Source organism: Equus przewalskii, chromosome 10 (genome assembly GCF_037783145.1).
Source record: "Equus przewalskii isolate Varuska chromosome 10, EquPr2, whole genome shotgun sequence".
Taxonomy (NCBI): domain Eukaryota; kingdom Metazoa; phylum Chordata; class Mammalia; order Perissodactyla; family Equidae; genus Equus; species Equus przewalskii.
Window position 1 is genome coordinate 43956554 of NC_091840.1, and position 22775 is coordinate 43979328.

General features: G+C 34.8%; 1 protein-coding gene across 4 annotated transcripts in view; it reads left to right on the forward strand.

The window, feature by feature from the left end:
• The window catches only part of GOSR1 (golgi SNAP receptor complex member 1), a 52380-nt gene that overhangs the window by 1638 nt on the left and 27967 nt on the right, over positions 1-22775 (forward strand). For 2 of the 4 annotated variants that reach the window (XM_008526830.2, XM_070562838.1), the window contains exons 2-6: positions 1554-1674; positions 5339-5426; positions 5780-5887; positions 9332-9423; positions 12314-12388. In XM_008526830.2, the coding sequence (XP_008525052.1) occupies positions 1554-1674; positions 5339-5426; positions 5780-5887; positions 9332-9423; positions 12314-12388 (484 nt within the window). The remainder of the gene's footprint in view (positions 1-1553; positions 1675-5338; positions 5427-5779; positions 5888-9331; positions 9424-12313; positions 12389-22775) is intronic. The other 2 variants (XM_008526831.2, XM_070562839.1) reach the window with 1 other exon arrangement.

The window sequence follows — 22775 nt, forward strand, 5'->3', positions numbered from 1 at the left end:
TACTAATACATAGAAAAACCCCCCGAAGGTAGGGGTTTAAAAAACAAAAAGCCGAGGTTCGTAGATTGTCAGTAAATCAGAGCCAGTTCTCAGAATCTCAGAACTTTAGGCTGAGCTGAGATTCTGAGATAGGGTCTCTGGACAAATGTTCTTCACTGTGTTAGTCTGCTTTCTGCTTTTGGTTCTTGATAAGTATGTTGAAATAACGTTTTGCATTCGTTATTCCAGACAGATGCGATCCTTACATCATTCCTACATCATTCCTTCCTATATTTCAGCCCGTTTATTTGCACCTTGCTTCACCATGAACGAGAGTACTCACATCTAGATGTGGGTTTCTGGACTGTGGCTTCTCTCACTCAACCACTTAGATGCCAAACTACCATACCAGTTTCTCTGCTTGCTTGTTTACTTCTGTTCTTTTAAAACTTATCCTCTTATTTCTGTCATACTTGTTTGACCTTGTTAGTAGCATGTTGTTTATTGTTAGTTTCAGCCTCTCCAAATTTCTTTCGGTAAACTCATTGAAAGACAATATTTTTGTCTTTTTGTATGATTATTTATTTTTTCTTTATGCTCAATCACTAAGTCATTCTACTATTAAGAATTTCATAAGCCTGGGGCCAGCCCTGTGGCCAAGTGGTTAGGTTTGTGCTCTCTGCTGTGGCGGCCCAGGGTTTCGCTGGTTCGGATCCTGGGCGCGGATGTGGCACCACTCATCAAGCCACGCAGAGGTGGCGTCCCAAATGCCACAAGTTGAAAGACTCACAACTAAGTATACACAGCAATGTACCAGGGGGGTGGGGAAGGGGGGACTTTGGGGAGAAAAAGGAAAAAAATAAAATCTTTAAAAAAAAAGAATTTCTTAAGCCTAATGAAGCTTTGGGACGTAAAGAGGTAGGAAAATCTCTGACAAAAGCAGTGATGGTTTCTTTTTCATAAAGATAGCTGGTAAATTAATATAATGCTGATCATAAACCATATTCAGTTCCTTTGTGATCTGTATTTTCTTCTGCTTTCCTCTAAATTATGAAATTTTAGATACTGCTATAGAAATAATTTCATGGATGTTAGGACATTTGTTGTCTAGCCGTTTTGCGGATGAAGCTGAAATTTTGCGTCTCCCACTGTCTCTCCCCTTCTTATCCCATCTGAAGTTTAAATAAGTGACAGTTTGCTTTCCTGGATGAGTCTTTGGTTTCCTCCTTATAACACTTTTCTTTTTTTTAAAGATTTTATTTTTCTTTTGTTCTCCCCAAAGCCCCCAGTACATAGTTGTATATTTTAGTTGTGGGTCCTTCTGGTTGTGCTGTGTGGGGCGCCACCTCAGCATGGCTTGATGAGCAGTGCCATGTCTGCGCCCAGGATCTGTGAAACCCTGGGCCACTGAAGCAGAGCGCGAGAACCTAACCACTCGGCCACGGGGCCGGCCCCTAGAACACTTTTATTTATGTAATCATTTGCATTGTTTGTTTTCTTCAGAGTAGTTTTATGATTTTCATGTCTGCTGTTGGACTTTTTGCATCTAATTTGCTTTTGTAATTTTATTAAAGATCTGAGGAAACAAGCTCGACAGCTGGAAAATGAACTTGATCTGAAACTGGTTTCCTTCAGTAAACTATGTACGAGTTACAGTCACAGCAGTGCCCGAGATGGAAGACGCGACAGGTATAGGTACTACCAGATTCTCTCTCTTACGTCTTAAAGTATATAATGTTTTTAAAGCATTAAAAGCTTAACTGAAATACATAACTCTAACTTGGTCATTTGGTGAATTTTTGGTGTTTTATTTTGTTATTGATTGTTTTATTTTTTAGTGATTTATAAAAATTCTCCTTAATTCTTGAAACTAGCATTTCTTTGGGATCCTTTGACAAGGATTGTGACAGTGTTAGGAGGAGAATGCTAAGGCTTAAGAATGAGTTTGTATCAGAAATAAGAGTTTCTAGTTCAGCCTTTGTAAGGAAATGTGGTTAATTTGCCCCCATTGTATTTCCTATAGCTTCTAATTGCTAAACAGATCTGGGGAATTACCTAAGTGCAAGGTATGCATACTACTCTTCTGGTGTTTTAGGATGGATCTAATGTAGTATGTATCCCCCCTGTTAATCCTCTTAGCTGTTTTTAATTTTACTTCTTTTTTGAGAATCTGGTATACAACTATATTGAACATATGGAAAATACATTCTCATCTTTGAATCTTATGCTCCCTTTAGGCCATCCACTTCTTTCAAAAAATTTTAGGAAATATAACGGACCCCCACATGCCTGTCTCCCACTTTGAGAAATAATCATTACCAGTTCAGTTGAAGCCCTGGATGGCACTCCATTTTCTCCCTCCCCATAATCTCTATATGTTTTTACTACGTATGTTTGTGTTCCTAAACAACTCATAGTAGGAGCTATAGTTATTTTGCAACTGTTTTTTTGTTTAACATTATCTTTGAGATTCAGCTATGGATACATTTAACTGTGCTGTGTTCGTTTGCTATGTATAGTATTACATTGTATGATTTTATCACAATTTATTCTGTAGTTGGACATTGTTTCTAATTTTTGCTAATTAATAATAATTTTAATAACTGACACAGAGTGTTCATTATGTGTCAGGTACTGTTTTAAGAGCTTTATATAAAGGCTACTGGGAACTTTTTTTTTCTTTTCTGGGGAGGAAGATTTGCTCTGAGCTAACATCCTTTGCCAGTCTTCCTCTTTTTTTTTTTGGCTTGAGGAAGGTTAGTCCTGAGCTAACTTCTGTGCCAGTCTTCCTCTATTTTGTATGTGGGTCACTGCCACAACATGGCTTGACAAGTGTTGTAAGTCCGCGCCCAGGATCTGAACCAGTCAACCCAGGCTGCCAAAGCTGAGCGTGCTGGACTTAATGGCTATGCCATGGGACTGGCCCCAGCTGGGAACATTTTCACCTATAAAGTGTTTCTGTATACCTAACAGTGGAATTGCTGGTAGTAGAGTTGTTAGTTGTTATCCTCTGTTTATTTTACATACTTTTTTGAGGATTGGTGGTAGATAGCATATTTTTTCAGCTGATAATAATAAAAACGACAAAAACTGGTCTTGGATTTGAACCTAGGTTTTCCTATCTCCAGAACCCTTATCACTAGCCAAAGTATTGCTTCTTTTTAAATAAGGGCACTTTATTAAAGAATTAAAATTAAAGATAGCAGGGTCAACATATTAACTTTAGGACCTAAAAGTAAGCTGTTGGCATGCCACATAGCTTTGAGTGCAGTGCATTTTTTTCGGGCGTGCCTTTACTTAGCAAGTAAAGAGAATAAGGAATGTTCTTTTCTATGAGTAAACTTATTTTATCACATTGGAAAGCATTTTTCCTGAATTTAAGTCTCCCACTTGGCTATGCCAGTGAGTATATAATTTTAAAACTGCTAATTGTTAAGAGATGCAGTTAGATGATGCTTTTTTTATGTTCTCTGTGCTTCGTGCACTTAATACTTTTGTGATTCCTTTAAGGGAAAAACTATCTTGAAAACATTGCGTAAGAAATTCTACAACTAATTGGGACTGACTTTATAGAATTATTTCAGCCTAACTGTTCCTTTCAATAAGAAACCTAAAGCCAAGGAGATCCAGATCCAGTGTGCATTCCAAAGTGTTTTGTTTCTTGCCCGGGTTGAAAGCATGTCATGATGAGTAAACTCAATGATGAGAGGATTTTTCTTCCAGGAATAGTTTTTTTTTTTTTTTAACTCCATGTATTTTGAGAATTTCATGTAGTCTGTGAATCATCACACACCTATAGAATGAATTAAATTTAACTGAATCTTAGTATTGTGGAGAATGAGTTTTTGGCCATTTTCCTGGACTCATATACTCTCCTGAGAATGGAGAATGTAGAAATTGCCTCCTCATTCATTCAACTCATATTTAATGAGCATCTGCCATGTGCCAGGCGCCATTTTAGGTGCTAGGCATGTATCTGAGAATAAGACATAGACAGTTTCCCTCCTCATGGAGTTTGCATTTGTTGGCCCATTGTTCTTTTTCATATATCTTGGAGGGAAGGATCTTAGGGTAGGGAGGTATTAGTAGGATATAGAGCATTTTTGCCTGGGCACATCCTAAGAGACAACAGCAGAACCTTGGGTTCACTCTGACACGTACTAAAGAGCTAGCTATTTTGATATCTGTTTTAAGGCAAACACATTGAATTATTTCGAGAAGAAATAAAAATCTGGGCCTAATTGAACATCTTAAAATAAAAATTCTCCATTTTAGCTACTTTTTGGCTATTTCACTGCTTGTTACTATTGGTGTGGAGGTGTATATGAGAAGAGAAATAGTAGTAGCTAAGGCACTTTTTGATGTTAAACTGATGATTTAGTTTTTTAATTTGCCACACCCAAGCACTGTCACCGGGCAGGACAAAGTCTTCAGTGAGACTGGAGACATAGTCATTGCTTGAGCATTTATCTGTATCAGTATAATTAAGATCTGTATTGAGCTGCTCATGTATGGACCACTTGGAAAGCTAATGAAAGTTAGTCGTTGACTTAAGAGTCAAAAGAAACTTTCAGGATGTGCAGTTTTAGAATTTGAATCTGTCAAACATAAATTTCACTTGTAAAAAGTTAGATTTGTGACTCACTTTTCAGGTTTAAGACATTTCAACACATTTTTACAAAACAGTGGGAACAAATGGACAATATAAATGGAAATGTAGAGTGTTGGTACTAAAATTTCTCTGCTGGACATTGCTGTCTATGTTAGACTTGAAGCCAGTTCTTGCTTATTTAATAACTAGTTATCCAGTCTGTAGATTATTTAAATCTCAATTTTATTTCTTCTTGGTAAGAGTCAAAGAAAGAAGAGAGAACTTAATTTAAGGTCTAAGGGACCATAATTGTTTTGGGGTAAAAATTTAAAAGATTATTCCTCACAAATCTCATAACAAAATTCATAGTACATTTTATGGTTCCTCTTATATGCTGTACTGCATACTTCCATGGCTTTATTTCACATGATTTGTTCTTTTAGAGTCAGCATTTAATTGGGCACTGCCATAGCTTAAGTTACTTTCATTTGGGACAGTAAACAAGCATTTGGAATTGCTTTACATTATTAAGATTAGATGTATTAAAGCTTGGGAAAATCTTACACTCAATCATATTTTATACTGAACTTAATATTTAGGACATGTATGATCTTTATAGGAAAACTGCTATAAAAATTATAGCTTCTTAAGAAACGGATCTCAGGGGTTCCATTTGACCTCTTTAAGAATAATTACCTTATTATTTTAATTATTTTTTAAAGGATTAGGTTTAAGTAATAGATTCTCTTTATTTGAACTTCTCTTTAGCTCTGACACAACACCTCTTTTAAATGGATCAAGCCAAGACAGAATGTTTGAAACAATGGCAATTGAAATTGAGCAGCTTTTGGCAAGGGTAAGCACTTTCTGTTAAATAACTCTTTTTGCTAATAACTGTATACTTGTTATGATACTGGATTATATTAATACAGACCTGTTTATTGAAATCACCCTTTCATTCAAGATGTGTGCCTCCCTAGGCACTTGAATTTTGATGACAGCCATTCCCAGATCCTGTGGATGTTATTTTTGCCTTTATGGATTATTTGGGGGAAATACTGACCTTGCCTACTGTCTACTTCTTGTTTTTTTTGTTTGTTTTTTGCTGTTATCCAAAAGGACATACAGGCAGATAATTGACTTTTAACTCTTTATAGTGCTTTCTAAAATATATTTATTGGTTTTCATTTTCTTTCTTCTTCTTTTTAGCTCACAGGAGTAAATGATAAAATGGCAGAATATACCAACAGTGCGGGTGTCCCCTCCTTGAATGCAGCACTGATGCATACATTACAGCGACATAGAGACATATTGCAGGTAATATATTGGGCTTGAGATTTTTGTTATCATAGAAGTCTCTTTCTTTTTAATCCCTGTATGGAATGTATATACATGTATTTAAGAGAGCGAAGGGAAAAATCTTCTGAGGATAAATGTCGTGCTATAGAAATTTGTCTTGTTTTGCTTTCTTTCCTTTGGTGTTGTGAAATTCTGAAAATGTCTACTAGCTCTTGCTTTTGCCTGGTAGAATTGAATAATATTTGTCAGTAGATAAATATACTTCTACCGTGAGAGACCTCATAGCTAACTGTAATGGTGAAATAGCCATTGGTCATGTATAGGCGATAATACGGTGGTTTCAAGTATACTTTTGTCAGGCTTTGAAGATAACATGGAAGAGGAGTAATTTGCTGTATTTATTTAGTATATTATTTGAGAAAATATTAAAAGTGTACCAATAAAATGAAATAAGCTCTTAAAGATTTACATATGGGGGTGTTAAAAATATAGTAGTACAACTAGAAGGACAAATATTTTTAATATTGAAAAAATTCAGCAACCATTTCTAATTTTCAAAACTCTTGTCGAAAATAGGAATAGAAGGATACTTTATTTATCTGATGTAAAAATGTGTATATCAGATTAAAAGCTAGCATCATGTTTAAAAATAAAGCACTAAAAGCACTTCCATTGAAGAAAAAAACAAGACAAGGGTATCCACAATCACCACAGATGTTTAATATTGTTTTGGAAGTTCTTGGTGGAGCAATTAGGCAGTGAAAAGAAACAAGATATAAATTTTGGAAAGGAAGAGACAAAATTTGTATTATGTGGCAGTGATAAGATTATATATCCAATACAATAAGAAAACTAACTCCCACAAAAGTAGAAACAAATTCAGTAAGATGGTGGATTACAAAATTAATATATAAGGGCAAGTAGTTTTTCTACATACAAACAATAACCTGTTAGGAAATACAGAGGAAGAAACTATAAAACCCTTATCTATAAATGTAATAAGAATGTATATAGGGAGCTGGCCCAGTGGCCAAGTGTTTAAGTTCATGCACTCTGCTTCAGTGGCCCAGGGTTTCACTGGTTCGGATCCTGGGCGCGGACCTAGCACTGCTCATCAAGCCGTGCTGAGGCGGCGTCCCACATAGCAGAACTAGAAGGACCTACAACTAGAATATACAGCTATGTACTAGGGGGCTTTGGGGAGAAGAAAAAAATAAAAGAATGTATAGGACTCGTATATATAAAACTCTACTGAGAAACATAAAAGATTTACTCTGCGTTTGGGTGGGAAGACACCTCTCTAAATCAACCTGTGAATTGATTGCTATCCCAATGGAAATAACAGGGTTTTTGTTTGTTTCTTTGTTTCATTTTTTTTTTTAGTTGGTAAAATGACACTAAAATTCAAGAATAACTAAGAAAAAATATGTGAAAATGAAGATAGGTAGTAAAGGATGCCTAGTTCTACCAGATGTTAAAACCTGTTAAGAATCTAGGATAATTAAGATAGTTTGATTCTAGAGAAAAAGTAGACCAATAGAACAGAATGGAGTTCATATATAGAACAAATATGCATAGAGATTTAGTTTCTGATAAAGGTAGTATTTTAAATCAGTGGGAAGAAGAGGGATTATAAAGTAAATAGAGCTGTAACAATCGGCTAATTATTGGGGGAAAAAAACAAACCTCAATGTCTATCTCATTCTTCCCATCCAGAGTAAATTCCAAATGGATTAAAGATCTACGTATAGAAAAAGAAATCATAAAAGTTCAGAATAAATCATGATGAAATTATACAGTTTAGGTATTGAAGGACTTTGTATGCAAAATCTAATACCAGGAACTATAACAAATGACTAATTTTTTTAATATACAAAGAAATAATAGAAATAAGAAAAAGGCAACCTAATAGGAAAATGGGCAAAGGATGTGAACTTGTTGTTTACAGAAAATCACTGGCCAAAACCATAAAAAGATGTTCAGCCACGTTCCCAAATAAAATTAGACAAATCAAAATGCGACATGATTTTTCATCTGTCAGATTAGCAAATATTGAAACATTTGTGACCTGTTATTGGCAAAAGTGTAGAAAAGTGGGCACTCATCCATTTGCTGGGAACATGAATTGATGCAGTCTTTATAGAAGGCAGCTTAGTGCTATCAAAATCTAAATGTAAGATTCTTTGATCCAGGTGTTCTGCTAGGCATTTACTCTAAATACTCTTTGAAAAGAAAGAGTTCAATAAAATATGTATAAAAGAATGTTTCTTGCAGCATTTTTTACCAGAAAAAAATGAAAGCAACTAAAATATTTATCAGTAGGGAATTTATTAAATTATAATAGACTCATAAGATAGAATTCTATATAGCTATTAAAAGAATATAGATTTCTATTTGCTAATATGAAAAGATTACTTGATATTTTATGAACTTGAAAAATTGAGGTATACAGCAGAATACGGTATGATTTCTTTAGCATAAATGAAAGAAATAATAGATAAGCTTGTATATACAAAAACATTTCGTGAAAGAAAATGATGATAATGTTATGAACTATGGAGCGGGACGGTTCTTTTATTCCTTTTGGTGCTCTTTTAGTGTTCTCCCTATATTCGTGTATTACTTTTTTTATTTTTATTTTTTTAAGATTTTATTTTTCCTTTTTCTCCCCAAAGCCCCCTGGTACATAGTTGCATATTTTTAGTTGTAGTTCCTTCCAGTTGTGACAGGTGGGATGCCGCCTCAGCATGGCTTGATGAGCGGTGCCATGTCCGCACCCAGGATCCAAACAGGCAAAGCCCTGGTTCGCCACAGTGGAGTGCATGAATTTAATCACTCGGCCATGGGGCCGGCCCCTTATTTTTGTTTTTAAAGTGTCAATATGGGCTCACTGGAAGATGGGATTATGATTTTCATCTTCTTTATATATACTTCTCTGAATTAAAAAAGTAATGAATATTCCTTAATATCTTAAAATATGATAATAGAAAAAGAAAGGAAAATATTTAAAGATTATTTTGTTTACAGTTCTCTTGGTTCTGTTCTTCCTTTGGTTGATTTAGGAATTAAATTTCTTTGGGAATTCCAAAAGGATGAAATTTGAAAATAAGCCCCATTGGGTACGCTAATGAGTAGAAAGAGCCGCTCAATTTTATCCTAGGATATTTGAAGTCATTTTATCTTAGAGTTATTTTTTTCTTCACAATTCTGCCCCGTACTAGAACATTGAAGAAGAATGATTTAGTGGCACCATTACCCTAGCACCAAATTGTTTTCATTTGAAAGCAGTTGGTTACTCTTCAGGAAAATGATTATAATGTTGTTTTTATTTCTTGGCAATTTTATTTCTTAAATAGAAGTTTTTTGGCAGAAATTTCTAAAAGGATGACAATGAATAACTGCCTCAATGAGATAAAAATATATAATTAACTCATGTTGCGACTGGATGTTGATTTATTGCAGGATTATACACATGAATTCCATAAAACCAAAGCAAACTTCATGGCAATACGGGAAAGGGAGAATCTCTTGGGATCAGTACGAAAAGACATTGAGTAAGTTACCTTTTATATTATTTTGTTGGGTATTTGTTCAGATTTGGATTTAGAGTATATCCATGATTAACAGCAAATTGAGTAACAGAACCAGGATTTAGATTTCCAGCTTTCTCATTCCCATTTCACTATTTTTAAACATTGCTGCTACAGTATGGTCCTAATCTACTTTGCTGGTTTCATTTCCAACTTTCCCTAGTTTTATCACTGACTCCTGCCAACCTTGACTTTCCTGTCTTAATTCAAAGTCCAGCTTAGATGATATCTTCATGAGTTTTTCTCTGATCTCCTACCACCCACCTTAAGAATTATAACATTACCGATGATTGAAGCTCTCCGTGTTTCCCTTCCTGATTACCACCTATCCCCTACCCTCTCCCTTGCCCCCAAAATTATGTATTCAGGTAGCTATCAAAGTAGCCTTTACTTCCCTTGAATCAGAAATAACTGTTTTTTCCAGATTTTATACAAACTCATAGCCTTAGGCCAAATTATTTGAGGACTCCCAACATTTTCATGCTGATCTCAATCCATAATTTTAAAGATTTGTCCTTTTATTCCATACCTTTACCTCACCTTCAATAATATATTCTAGCATTTCATACACATTTTTGAAATTTTTTTCACAACTGAACATGACTGATAAGGTGAAATCCGTTGGGCAGCTAATTAAAGCTGCAGACTTTCCCACTTTTGGACCATCTGTTGATGCTGGTCGTTGTCTCACTTGTGATAAGTTTATGATACTTGTGTTTCATAAGTTAACTATGATACTTATGTTTCATAAACTGTTAGATACATTACCATGTCATAAACTGATATATATCCTGTGTACTCTGAGGAACATTTTCATGGGCCTCCTTTATTTTATTGTAACAGTAAGACAGCTTTGCAGCAGAAATAATTTAATATTCATTGCATTCAAAATTTTTGTTCAAAACTGTAACCCAGGATTATCCAGCCACCAAAGGTCATTTCCTCCTCTAGAAATTATCTTGGAAAATAAATTTTTGTTGTTTGTCTCTGTTTTATTTGTGTTTAGTCGTATGTCCTTTGTTTAACATATAGGAGTAAAAAAATAAACATTTTTGCCATAATTAGAAATTTTCTAATATTTTTAGTTCTCAGGAACTTGTAAGTCTTTTGTTTAATTGCTGTACAGTCTATTTATATATGTCTTAAGGAATGCATTGAGAACCAGTTTAGGGGACGGCCTTTAATGTGCAGGCATTTAGCTCCCCCACAGTTTGTGGGAAACATTAGCATACAGCCCGCTGTGATAACTTGCTTTCTGAAAGATGATCATAAAAGAAACTTGTTCATCCATTCATTAAATTATTTCTTGATTACCAGCCATGAATAAGACTGTGTCAGTCACAGTAGAGGGTAGAAATGAAAAGACCAACTTGACGTTCTAGGGGTTTATAATCTACGTGCTAAAGAGGAGTAAGGCACATACTCAAATTAATGTAATATGAGGCAGAATATGATTAGTGAGATGATATGTAGTAGTAATAACTGATGTTTTGAAGTTTTTTTTTTAAGATTGGCTCCTGAGCTAACAACATGTTGCCAATCTTTTTTTTTCTTTCTCCCCAAAGCCCCCTAGTACATAGTAGTATATTTTAAAGGTTTTATTTTTTTTTCCTTTTTCCCCTAAAGCCACCCGGTACATAGTTGTATATTGTTAGTTGTGGCTCCTTCTAGTTATGGCGTGTGGGATGCCGCCTCAGCATGGCTTGATGAGCGGTGCCATGTCCTTGCCCAGGATCCAAACCAGCAAAACCCTGGGCCACTGCAGCGGAGCGTGAGAACTTAACCACTCGACCCATGGGGCTAGCCCCCTACAGTGGTATATTTTAGTTGTAGGTCCTTCTAGTTGTGCTATGTGGGCTCCTGCCTCAGCATGGCTTGGTGAGCGCGATGCTAGGTCCGCGCCCAAGATCTGAACCGTTGAAACCCTAGGCCGCCAAAGCAGAGCACGTGAACTTAACCACTTGGCCGTGGGGCCAGCCCCGATGTTTTAAACGTTTTTGTAATTACACGCCACCTTTCCATATATTATCTCTTTTTGACTTCATATCTTTTGGTATAGATAGAAATCATTAGTCCTATTTTATGAAACTAGGTATTAGGAGACTTGTCAAAGGGTAACTGGCTAATAAATGATGGAGTATGGATTTAAATGCAAATCATCAGTCTTCCAAGTCCAGTGTGTTCTTGATTGTATCTTGCTGCTTTTTCTGGTGCTTTCTTTCCCACTGTGCTTTGCACATGAGCACTGCCTCTCAGCCATTTCGTAGTTCATTTTTAGCAGCATGACCCTCTTTTATCTTATTGCAGTATATGTGCAGTTACTTGAATTTTTTATTTTGTTCTTGATACTTTATTGTAAGTAACAACAGAAGCATGAAAGTGTTGATAGAAATGATAAAAAGCATTTTCTTTTAAATTTTAATGCACTTAAGACCAAGATAGAAATTCTTAAGTATGCCGAAATTGGCAGATCTTTAGCTTCATTGTAGTGCTCCTTAGGCTTCAGTTGATGGACTGCATGTACTGTTGTGAAGGAAAACATTCTGTTTCAGTAGCTTCCCCACCCCATGTGCTGTGTAGTAATCGGTCCAAAGTTTTACTTCCGCTTGAAGAAAATAAAGATAGAGGAGATAATAAAGAAAGGAAAAGTAACGTTTTTGTTTGTTTAAGAATGTTAGATTATTTTAGTGAAAAATAATAACCTCTTAGGCCTACATGAGAGAGGCATTCATATTTATTTATAACAGGTGTCATTTTTAGAAGGAGATGAAAAGGATTATACACTTTAATTGTTCATTCAAAACTATGTCGTATCTGGCAAAAATGTTCATAAGTTTTCTCTGTTTTGATCTAGGTCATATAAAAGTGGGTCTGGAGTAAACAACAGAAGAACTGAACTATTTTTGAAAGAACATGACCATCTTCGAAAGTAGGTATTGTTGAATGTATGCACACTATGTAGTTTTCCATACTTATTAATTCATTTACTTATGTAAGTGCTTTATCAATGCGAATTCATTTAATTCTTCTAAAGACGCTATTTGGTAGAAATGGAATTGCAGCTGTTCCAATCATAATTAGCAAAGATATTACGCTGTTGAAAATTCGAAGTCTGCATTCACAATTAATTGTAACCTGTCTTTTATTGCCTTAACGTTTCTTTTCCTTAGCAAGTCTATTGTTCTAATACTTTTGTCCACTACTGTAGTTATTAGTAATAATAATAGTAATAATAGTGATAATGACTTATGTTTGAATGGCCTGATACCAACTGACGTATGTCAAGAAGCTTTATAAAGGGTACTTGGCCATACGTCAAATCCAAAGAAAAGCAGCTTCCCAAGATTTCAGAAGAAAACGCCTAAAAACTTGGATGAGCTATATTTTAAAACAAGTCACCATAGTCGATCCCTGCTTCATCTATTTTTGCTCTGAAATGTACTGGTTTCTGTAATTATTTTCTCTGTATTTTGTTGTAGAAGTGAAGGATCAGAAAATTACTCACCTCTGTGAGCTCAGCCTCTAAGCTCTTGAGCAGCTAGTATCCATGATAGTTAAATGTTGTGAATTATGCTGGTATTTGCTACTGAATGTCATAAATTAGTCATATCCCTATGTGCTTAATGTACTGTTCAATTTATTTTTCTTTAAAGATCACCACTTTAAATATAAGCTGTTGAATTTAGAACATGGAATGATCAAGACTTTTTTAGAAGTCTGAGTACTTCTAGTGTCGGAAATAGCTTTTAGCCTTCTTTCTTAATCTGTTGAATATTATTGATTGGCACAAGGGGGCAGTCTTTCCTAAAGTATGTTTAGTTTGTGGTTATTCATGGCTTTGGTAGTTCTGTTTGTGTTTGATAAAGACTACCATAAAAGAATTTTGCGTTACATCCAAAACTATGTTAATATATTCTTGAGATACAGAATAATTTAGGAGGTAAGATAACTCAAGAAGCATAGAATAAACATTAGATTGCATCACTGTTTTTATATTACTTCAAAAAGAAATTAAACAGTTAGAAATGCAGTAGTTTACTCTGTAAAGAATGATTTTGATGCTGAAAAGAGTCTACCAGAGTAATTACATAAATTAATATCCTATATTATTTGAGAACACATCGTTTACTATAAATTTTATATAAAAATTTGCAGTTTTGGGATTATTTTAGTAATTCAAAGAAAACCCTTAAGGAGTTTATTTATTTATAGAAAAAAATACAACAATTTAAGAGGCACACAGCTTAAGTAATTTGTTTAGGGTTATAAAAATGATGAGAGGATTGGCAATCAAAAGGTATTTTCCATTTTTGTTTCTGAGACAAATATATACTTTAGTATATATATATGATGTATGGTATATGATATACTTTATGCAAATTCCTTTGAACATTCTTGTGAAGAAGTTTGTATGTGCTCATTCTATACAGAGAGAAAGTGAAGCAGGATAAAATTTAAAGTAGAGTGGACTATGAGCTTTTGATGAATTAGGGAAATTGTTGAGACTAAAAGCGAGGGCTTCGTCATTGCTGTCAATATTAGAACACAGATCTTCCAAATGCATTTTTGAAAACATCAATCTTATGTATAAGTTACAAATACCTGTTAAGTAATAAGATAATATAAAATTATGGACAAATGTGTGTACAAAATAATATGAAAAACTTTCTCTGTTTTTTCAGTGTTATTTCTGTATTTAATATGCCAAGTGCTTTAAGGAAGAATTGGCAAGATTTTTTTTTAGAATAACTTTTTTTAATATAAAAGCTATGAGTATTCTTTGTAGTACTTCTTTTAGAAAGTGCTAATAATTCAACAACACAAAAACTCAACTTAAATCACTCATTAGTACAGATTCTGTAACTATTTTTTTACTCAGTAATTGAGCCTTTTCCCATGTTATTTGATAATTTTTTGTTTGTTTTTAAGTAGTTCTTTTAATTTTTAATGGTGTATGTATTCCATAATGCAGATAAACTGCAATTCATGTAACCATTTCCCTAATGTTCACCTTTTAAATTATTTCCAGTTTTTACTGTTACACATATTGAAGTCTTTGCATGTATCCGTAATTATTTCCTTATGATAAACTCCTAAAATTGGAATTGTAGGATTAAAGAATATGTTCATTTTTAAGGCTTTTGGTATATTGTCAAATTTCCCGCTAAAGATTTGCTAGTTGAGAGTTCTGTTAGTAGCATATATAAAAACTCCCCAATGCCCCTACTAACACTGCTATTTTTATTTTTGATTCATGCCATAAAGATAGGCAAAAATTCTCAGGCAATAGTTTTTTTTTATATAAGGAATACATTTTCATTAGAGAAAATGTAGGTTAAACAGCCAAACAAAAGAAGCATAAAGAAGTAATAGTTAAATTAACCTATGAGTGATATGGACAACAAGGGATTAAATATTTTATCAAGCCCATTTGTAATTAATTGGCCAGATTTGCTGCTAGGGTACGTTTTATTTTGATCTTTCAAGGATAAAGGATTTTTTAATACTCAATAACTCAGATAACGGGTTTGATTTTGTGCTATAAGGTTGGACTTTTTATGGCTAGAAGCATTTCTTAGTTGATTCTTCATAAAATACTGTTTTTTCATGTTAACATAAATTACTACAACTTATTTCTAAAGTACATATTTTTGCTTTGAAAAAAGAGTAAAACAGTTTTTATAAACGAATGCCAAACTAAAAAAAAAAAAATGACTTCGTAATGAATTGTTTTTACCAGCTCCCCTTAATACTCTTTTTGTCTAAAAATTAATGTCGTTAGCTTATAACAGTTTATCTTATGGAAGACAGTAATTTCTCTTCCTGTGTGGTGGATAAGGTAGCTTTCATTTTTGACTTGTCTTTCCCTGAGTCTGTCTCAGTATGTCAGTCAGAAGAAAATGCTGACTTTGAGTTGTGTCGAGGTTGTAGCTATTTGTTTTTCACTGGACTGTAGATAGATTCCTATGAGCTCTTTGGTTGCCTTTATATAATTATTCTCTTTCATTGCTCCCTTATATTTTCCTTTTTGAAGAAGTATCTGAGTTAGTTAGTTTTAAACAGATGTTAAAGTTCTTTTTTTCCCCCTTCAAGAACTTTTGCTTTTATGATCTTGTCTATCTATATATTTATTTTTAAAGGATGTAGAGCTGATTGTATTATTGCTGTTTTTATAGATGGGAAGTTAAGAAATAGAGGGTAGACAGACTGAATTACCTGAAGCCTTAAGATGCTATGATTTGCTCAAAGTCATACAGTCAGTATCAGACCAAGCATTTGTGCTTTTTCCCTAGCAGCATTTTGAATAAAAGCGTGTCTTCCATATTTACCTTAATGAAGCTGACGGATTTCAGAGATTTTCAGCAGTGGTGAGAAAGTTGGATTAGGAAATAAGTGTACGCAAATAGAAAGAGCTTAGCCTCTTCCCGGCCTTCTTTAGTGTCAGTGGTCCTCTCCTCCCGGTGAAAATTAGCCACCTTTTACCAGGGCTGCCAGCTTCATCTTCTCATCTGTAATTATACCACCTCAGAAATCTTCAACTCTGACGTCTCACTATGTCCAACACACTTTATCCTTCCAAGCTTGTCTACAGCCTCACTAGCTTATCTCTTATGTTTTCCTTCTTATAGCCTCTCCTCCTACCGTAGCTAGCCTAGATCTCATGGTTGATTAAGTGAAATACTTCCAGTATTTGGCCTTTCCTGTGTTTCTGCTGTACCCCTGGAAAATGCCAACCCAATCCACAGTCTACTGTTCTTCTATGTCTGAAGGCTAGACAAAAAGCACACCACGTACAGATTAACCCTGTTTTAAATTCACTATTTCCAGCCTCATCTGAGTATTCAGCATTGCTCGATACCTTTTGCTTGCTTAACTGTGTTTAGTTCTCTCTCTCATTCTCTACCAAAACTTTCTCTTTTCTCTTCTGACTCTCCTGTCCCTTCACCTAAAACACAGGTTCTTACCTCCTACTTCTTAGAAATTTTTAACTTTTTGCTCTTTCCTACAAATTTACCTGCTGAAGTATCCTTCTTTACGCCTTTCCTAGAGTTTTTAGAGGATGTCGTATTTTTCCTAGAAAGGTCAATACGTCCATCTGGCTTTTATCTCTATCCTTATCTGCTACATCAAATATTCTAGTCTTCAGTCATCCTATATACTGGCTTTGTCTCTCTAATTTATAAGTACTCTTTTCTATCTTTGTGTCAGTACTCATTTCCTCCTTAGCCTATTCACTTCTTCCCTCTCAACTCTACTGAACATGTTGTCATTAGGGACATCAGTGGCCCCTCAATGTCACATCTAATAGACGTTTCTCATTCTTCAAATTGTTTGCTCTACATCATTTGATACTGTTAATCTCTTCCCTCCTTGAAAACCTAGGCTACTGTAACTCTGAAATTTGCTAGTTCTCCACTTACTTTTCTTAACTACTTTTTCTTTGTTTCCTTCCTGAGTGCCTCCAGATGCAGCCTCAGAATCCTTTACATACAGTGCTCTAGACAGAAATTAGTTGGAATTAGTCCACAAGATGAAACTTATTTGCCATCTACCCTCTCATCTTAGTCCAATTATTTGTCTTTGACACACATCATAGCAACGCTTCCTCCTCTCCAGAGATGGCAACTAAAAAGAAGACCTGGCAAGGAGAAATTGTACTTTTTCATTCACAAATTTATAGGAAAGCAATTGGTGAGATTATTTTATTGCCAAGAATAATAAAACTAATGCAAGAGTTGAAGAAAGAGGGACAAATTTGAAATTATATAGCACCAGCTAAGAAGTTAAGCTGAGGAATTTCATCTATACTATGTTTTTTTTCATGGAAGTACTCTGATTTGTGGGCATGTCGCAAAGTGGCCCAACTGGATTTGCAAACTGGATATATTAAGCATATCAGCTTAAAAATCCATGACATTTTAAAAATACCATTGGCAGTGTCTCAAAGTGGTTGAGATATTTAAAATATTACTATAATTTATCAGTTCCTAAATATAATTCAACTTAATTGCATCACATCATAAGAACATATAAATAATTGACTTCTTGGTTTCTAGAGTTAAAACAATTTTTAAAATTTTTTCCTCTCATTAATTTGCCACTTTTGTCTTGCCTAAGATATCTTAACGGATTTATTCCTTGAGTTGGTACAATGGATAGGGCATATACTTTGAAGCCAGACAGAACTGAATTCAAATCCTGATGTGAACTATGTGTTTTGGGGCAAGGATCTTAAACCCTCTGACTCTCTACTGTCTTGTAAATGGGAAAAATCAGCCTTATTTTGCAGAGTGTCGCAATGATTAGAGATGAAGTATATGAAGTTTACCCTAGTACATTGCCTGACACATAGTAGACCAATTCTCTACCTCGAGCCATTCTTGCCCATAGCGGCATTAGAGTGGAAAAGTAGACTAGTATACTAGAATTGTGTACCTGGAGCGAGGTAGCAGAGGCCCCAGCCCTCTGGGGCCCGTCAATGTCAAAATGGCGTGTGGGAATAGATGAATGTCAGCTAACCCTGATCATCTGTTAAAACTCAGAGTGTGTTTTTAAATTATTCTCTTCATTTATTACTCATTAGATTTTTTTTTTTTTTTTAAGATTTTATTTTTTCCTTTTTCTCCCCAAAGCCCCCCGGTACATAGTTGTGTATTGTTTGTTGTGGGTTCTTCTAGTTGTGGCATGTGGGACGCTGCCTCAGCGTGGTCTGATGAGCAGTGCCATGTCCGCGCCCAGGATTCGAACCAACGAAACACTGGGCCGCCTGCAGCGGAGCGCGGGAACTTAACCACTCGGCCACGGGGCCAGCCCCTACTCATTAGATTTTTATTAGTAGAGTGACTGGTTTATTTATTCATAACCTTCATTATTTTTAGATGGGAGTTCTCAAATTCCAGTTGCATTCCATCTGTTTCTTTGCATTTATTAAATGCATATAAATTGTTTGTATCAGTTTTGATTGTTTTAACAAGCATTTGTTGAGCATCTATTGACATGGAAAGCATTGTACTAGGTGTTATAGATAGAGAAGAGAAGAGAACATAGTGTCATTCTGCCCTGTCTTCAATGAGCTCAGCTAGAGTGGGAGTGGGGGCAGAACAGAAATGTTAACAGGTAATTACAGTTCAAAGTAATATATACTTTAATATATGTAGAGGTTTGTGCATACTACTATAGGATCACATTAAAAGGAGTGATTAACTCTGCTAAAGCTTCTGAATGGGCTTTATAGAAGTAAAACATTTGATTTGAGTCTTGAAGGATGAGTAGATGTTTACCAAAGAGAGATGGAAAAATTGGGGGTACAGGTGAGACTTGAACCTTACGAAATACTTTTCTTTTTGTTTTTAAAATTTTTTTACCTGTATCATTCCTGATAAATGTCAATATGGATATATTAGAAATGTTACTCATTTATTGACTACCTGCAGATCCTCTCCCAGATTACAGGCCTTACTCATGGCCCTGAAAAGGCAGCCCCGTGTAAAGCAAGAGAAAGTAATGGAGGGGTGAACTGAAAGGTTATATGGTATTAGTCTAAGGCTGCCCTTTTTTTCCACAAATATACAAGGTATAATTTACTTTTAATAAAAATGTACCCATTTTAAGTTTATAGTTCAGTGAGTTTTAACAAATGTATACACTTTTAACTGCTCACCAAAGTCAAGATATAGAACATTTTCTATTACCCCAAAAAAGTTTTATGTTTCTTTGTAGTCAGTTTCTGTTCCCCAGTCCCAGGCAGCTGCTTACTTGCTTTCTGTCACTATAGATTAGTTATACCTTTTCCAGAATTCCGTATAAATGAATTCATACAATATATACTTCTTTCATTTAGCGTAATGTTACTAAGATTCATCTGTTTGTTTTTTGTATCAGTAGTTGATTCCTTTCTGTAACTTAATAATTTCCATTGTATGATATACCTCAATATATGGATTTGTTTATCCATTCACCTACTGATGGATATTTGGGTTTAGTTTTGGGCTATTACAAGTAAAACTGCTGTGAACATTAGACAAAATTTTCTGTGGTCAAAATTCTGTGTGTTTTTCATTTATCTTGAGTAAATACCTAGGAATTGTATTGTTGGGTTGTTTGGTTGGTGTAAGTGTACGTTTCACTTTATAGGGAACTGTCAAACTGTTTTCCAAAGTGATTGTACTATTTTTGCATTCCCGTCAGTACCATATTGAGAGTTTCATTTGCTTTAAGTCCTTGTCAACATTTGATATTGTCAGTCCTTCTATTTTAGCCCTTCTAATAGATGTGTAATGGTATCTCATTGCGGTTTTAATTTGCCTTTCTCTGATGACTATGATAAGCATCCTTTCAAGTGCTTACTGGCCATTTCTATATCTTCTTTAGTGAAGAGTCTGTTCAAATCTTTTGCCCATTTTTTAATTGGGCTGTTTGTCTTCTTACTGTTGAGTTGTAAGAGTTCTTTCTAGACTATTATTCAAGTCCTTTGTCAAATAGAGGTTTTGCAAATATTTTTCTTGAGCCTGTGACTTGCCTTTTCATTTTCATAATGGTGACTTTCAAAAGAGCAGAGGCTTTACATTTTGATGAAGTCCAGTTGATCAGTTTTTTCTTTATGGTTCATTTATTTTCAGCCTAAGGAATCTTGACCTATTCTAAGGTTGCAAATATTTTATCCTTTGTTTTCTTCCAGAAGTTTTAATGGTTTTAGCATTTTGACTTCATTTTTGTGTATGGTGTGAGTTAAGGGTCAAGATTCATTTGTTTACCATGGATATCCTGTTGTTTCAGCACCATTTTTGAAGACTCCTTTCCCCCATTGAGTTATGTTGGCACCTTTTGTTGAGACTTAATTGACCATATGTCAGTTGGTTTATTTCTGAGCTCTCTTTTGTTCCATTGACGCATATAGGTCCATCCTTAGCTTACTGGGTTTTTTTTGGGGGGGTGCGGGGTTTGCTGAGGAATAGTCACCCTGAGCTAACATCTGTTGCCCATCTTCCTCTTTTTGTTTGAGGAAGATTTGCCCTGAGCTAACATCTGTGCCAATCTTCCTCTATTTTGTTTGTGGGTCACTACCACAGCATTGCCATTGACCAGTGGTGTAGGTCTGCACCCGGGATCTGAACCCGGGCCGCCAAACTTAACCACTAGACCACCGGGGCTGGCCCAATAGCTTACTGTTTTGATTACTATAGCTTTATAGTAAGTCTTAAAATGAGGTTATGCAAGTCTTGTAACTTTGTTCTGTATTTTCAGAATTGTTTGGCTCTTCTGGGTCCTTTGCATTTCCATATAAATTTTACAATCAGATTGTAAAAAAACCACTGGGATTTTAAATGAGATCACACTGAATCTATAAAACAATTTGGGGAGAATTGCCATCTTAACAGTAGCAAATCTTCCAATCCAGGAACATGGTATGTTTTTCCATTTATTTAGGTCTCAGTTAATTTCTTCTAGCCTTTTATGGTTTTCAACATACAGGTCATGCACAAATTATGTTAAATTTATCTTTAAATATTTCCTGTTTTGGGATATGATTGTAAATGGAATTTTAAATTTTCAAACAATTTTTTCTGAAATAGAAATATAATTGATTATTATGTATAACCTTTCATCCTATGACCTTGCTAAGTTTGCTTAGTAGTAATTGCTTCTTGGTAAATCCTTTGAGATTTTCTGTGTACACAAGTATGTTATCTAAGAGTATAGTTTTATTTCTTCCTTTCCAATCTGCATTCCTTTTATTCCCTTCCTCCCTTATTGCACTAGGTACGACCTCCAATACAATGCTGAATAGGAGTGGTTAGTACAAATATTCTTGCCTTGTTTTGTATTTTAGGGAGAAACATTAATCCTTTGATGGTAACAGAGTGTTTTTACATGCCCTTCATCAGGTTGAGGAATAACCTTTCTCTTTCTCTTTTGCTGAGAGTAGTTTTTTTGTTGGTTGGGTTTTTTAGCTTTTTATTTTAAAATAATTTTAGACTTACAGAAAAATTACAAAAATAGTACAGAGAATTCTCATATACCCTTCACCCAGCTTTCTTTATGTTAATGTCTTACATAACCTTAGTACAGTTATCAAAATCAGCAAATCAACATCAGTACAATAATATCAACCAAACTACAGACTTTATTCACCAATTTTTCTACTAATGTTCTTTTTATGTTCCAAGATCCAATTCAGGATTCTATATTGTGTTTCTTTATCATGTCTCCTTAGTTTCCTCCAATTTGTGTTAAAATTACCTAATCTTAATTTGTCATGAGAAAACATCAGACAAACCCAAGTGGAGGGACAGTCTACAAAAATAACTGACTGATACTCTAAAGTGTTATCATCCTGACCTTATGCGATTTTGGCAAGAATACCATACAGTTATATTGGGCCCTCTTGGAGCATCATATCAGGGTATATATCATGTCAATATGTCTCATTATTAATAATGTTAACCTAGATTGCTTAAAGTGGTGTCTACCAGGTGTCTCCACTGTAAAATTACTGTATTTTCCATTGTAATTAATAAATATAGGGGAAGATGCTTTGAGACTACGCAAATACCCTGTTTCTCCTCAAACTTTTCCCACTAATTTTAGCATCCATTAGTGAATCTTACTTCGCCAATTATTCCTGTGGTGTTTGCTTGCTGGTGATTTTCTATTTCCATCAGTCCTTGTATGTTTATTAATTGGAATTCTGTAAGGAGGAGCTGCCCCTTCTCCACCATTTATTTTATTTATTTATCAGTGTAGACTCATAGATACTTATTTTATATTGTGGGTCATAATCCAGCATTATCATTATTTTGTTGTTCAGATTGTTCCATCTTTGGCCTTTGAGAGCTCCTTCAGGTTAGCTTCTGTCCTTTGATGTGCCCCATCCTTTTCTGAGCACTTCCTTTACAATCTCACACTGCAAATTGTTCATGCTTCATCATGTATTTTCCCTGCCTCACCTCTGGAATCAACCACTTCTCCAAGCAGCCTTGGTTCCTTGTATTGGAGAGTGGTTCAGAAACTAAGATCTGAGTGCGAAGTGTGCTTATTCTCTGTGAGGTGTTATTGCTTCTGGGCTCTCTCTTGCTACAAGTTTTTATTATGAATGAGATTGAATTTTTGCCTGTCTTTTTTGCGCGTATTAAGGTGATCAGGTTTTTTCCTTTATTGCTAGAATATGATGAATTACATTGATTATTTTCAAACATTAAACCAATCTTGATTCCTAAAATAAACCCCACTTTATCATGATATATTTATTTTCCTTTTGGTATATGCTGGATTTATTTTGTTAAGGATTTTTGCATTATGCTTGTGAAAAATATCTT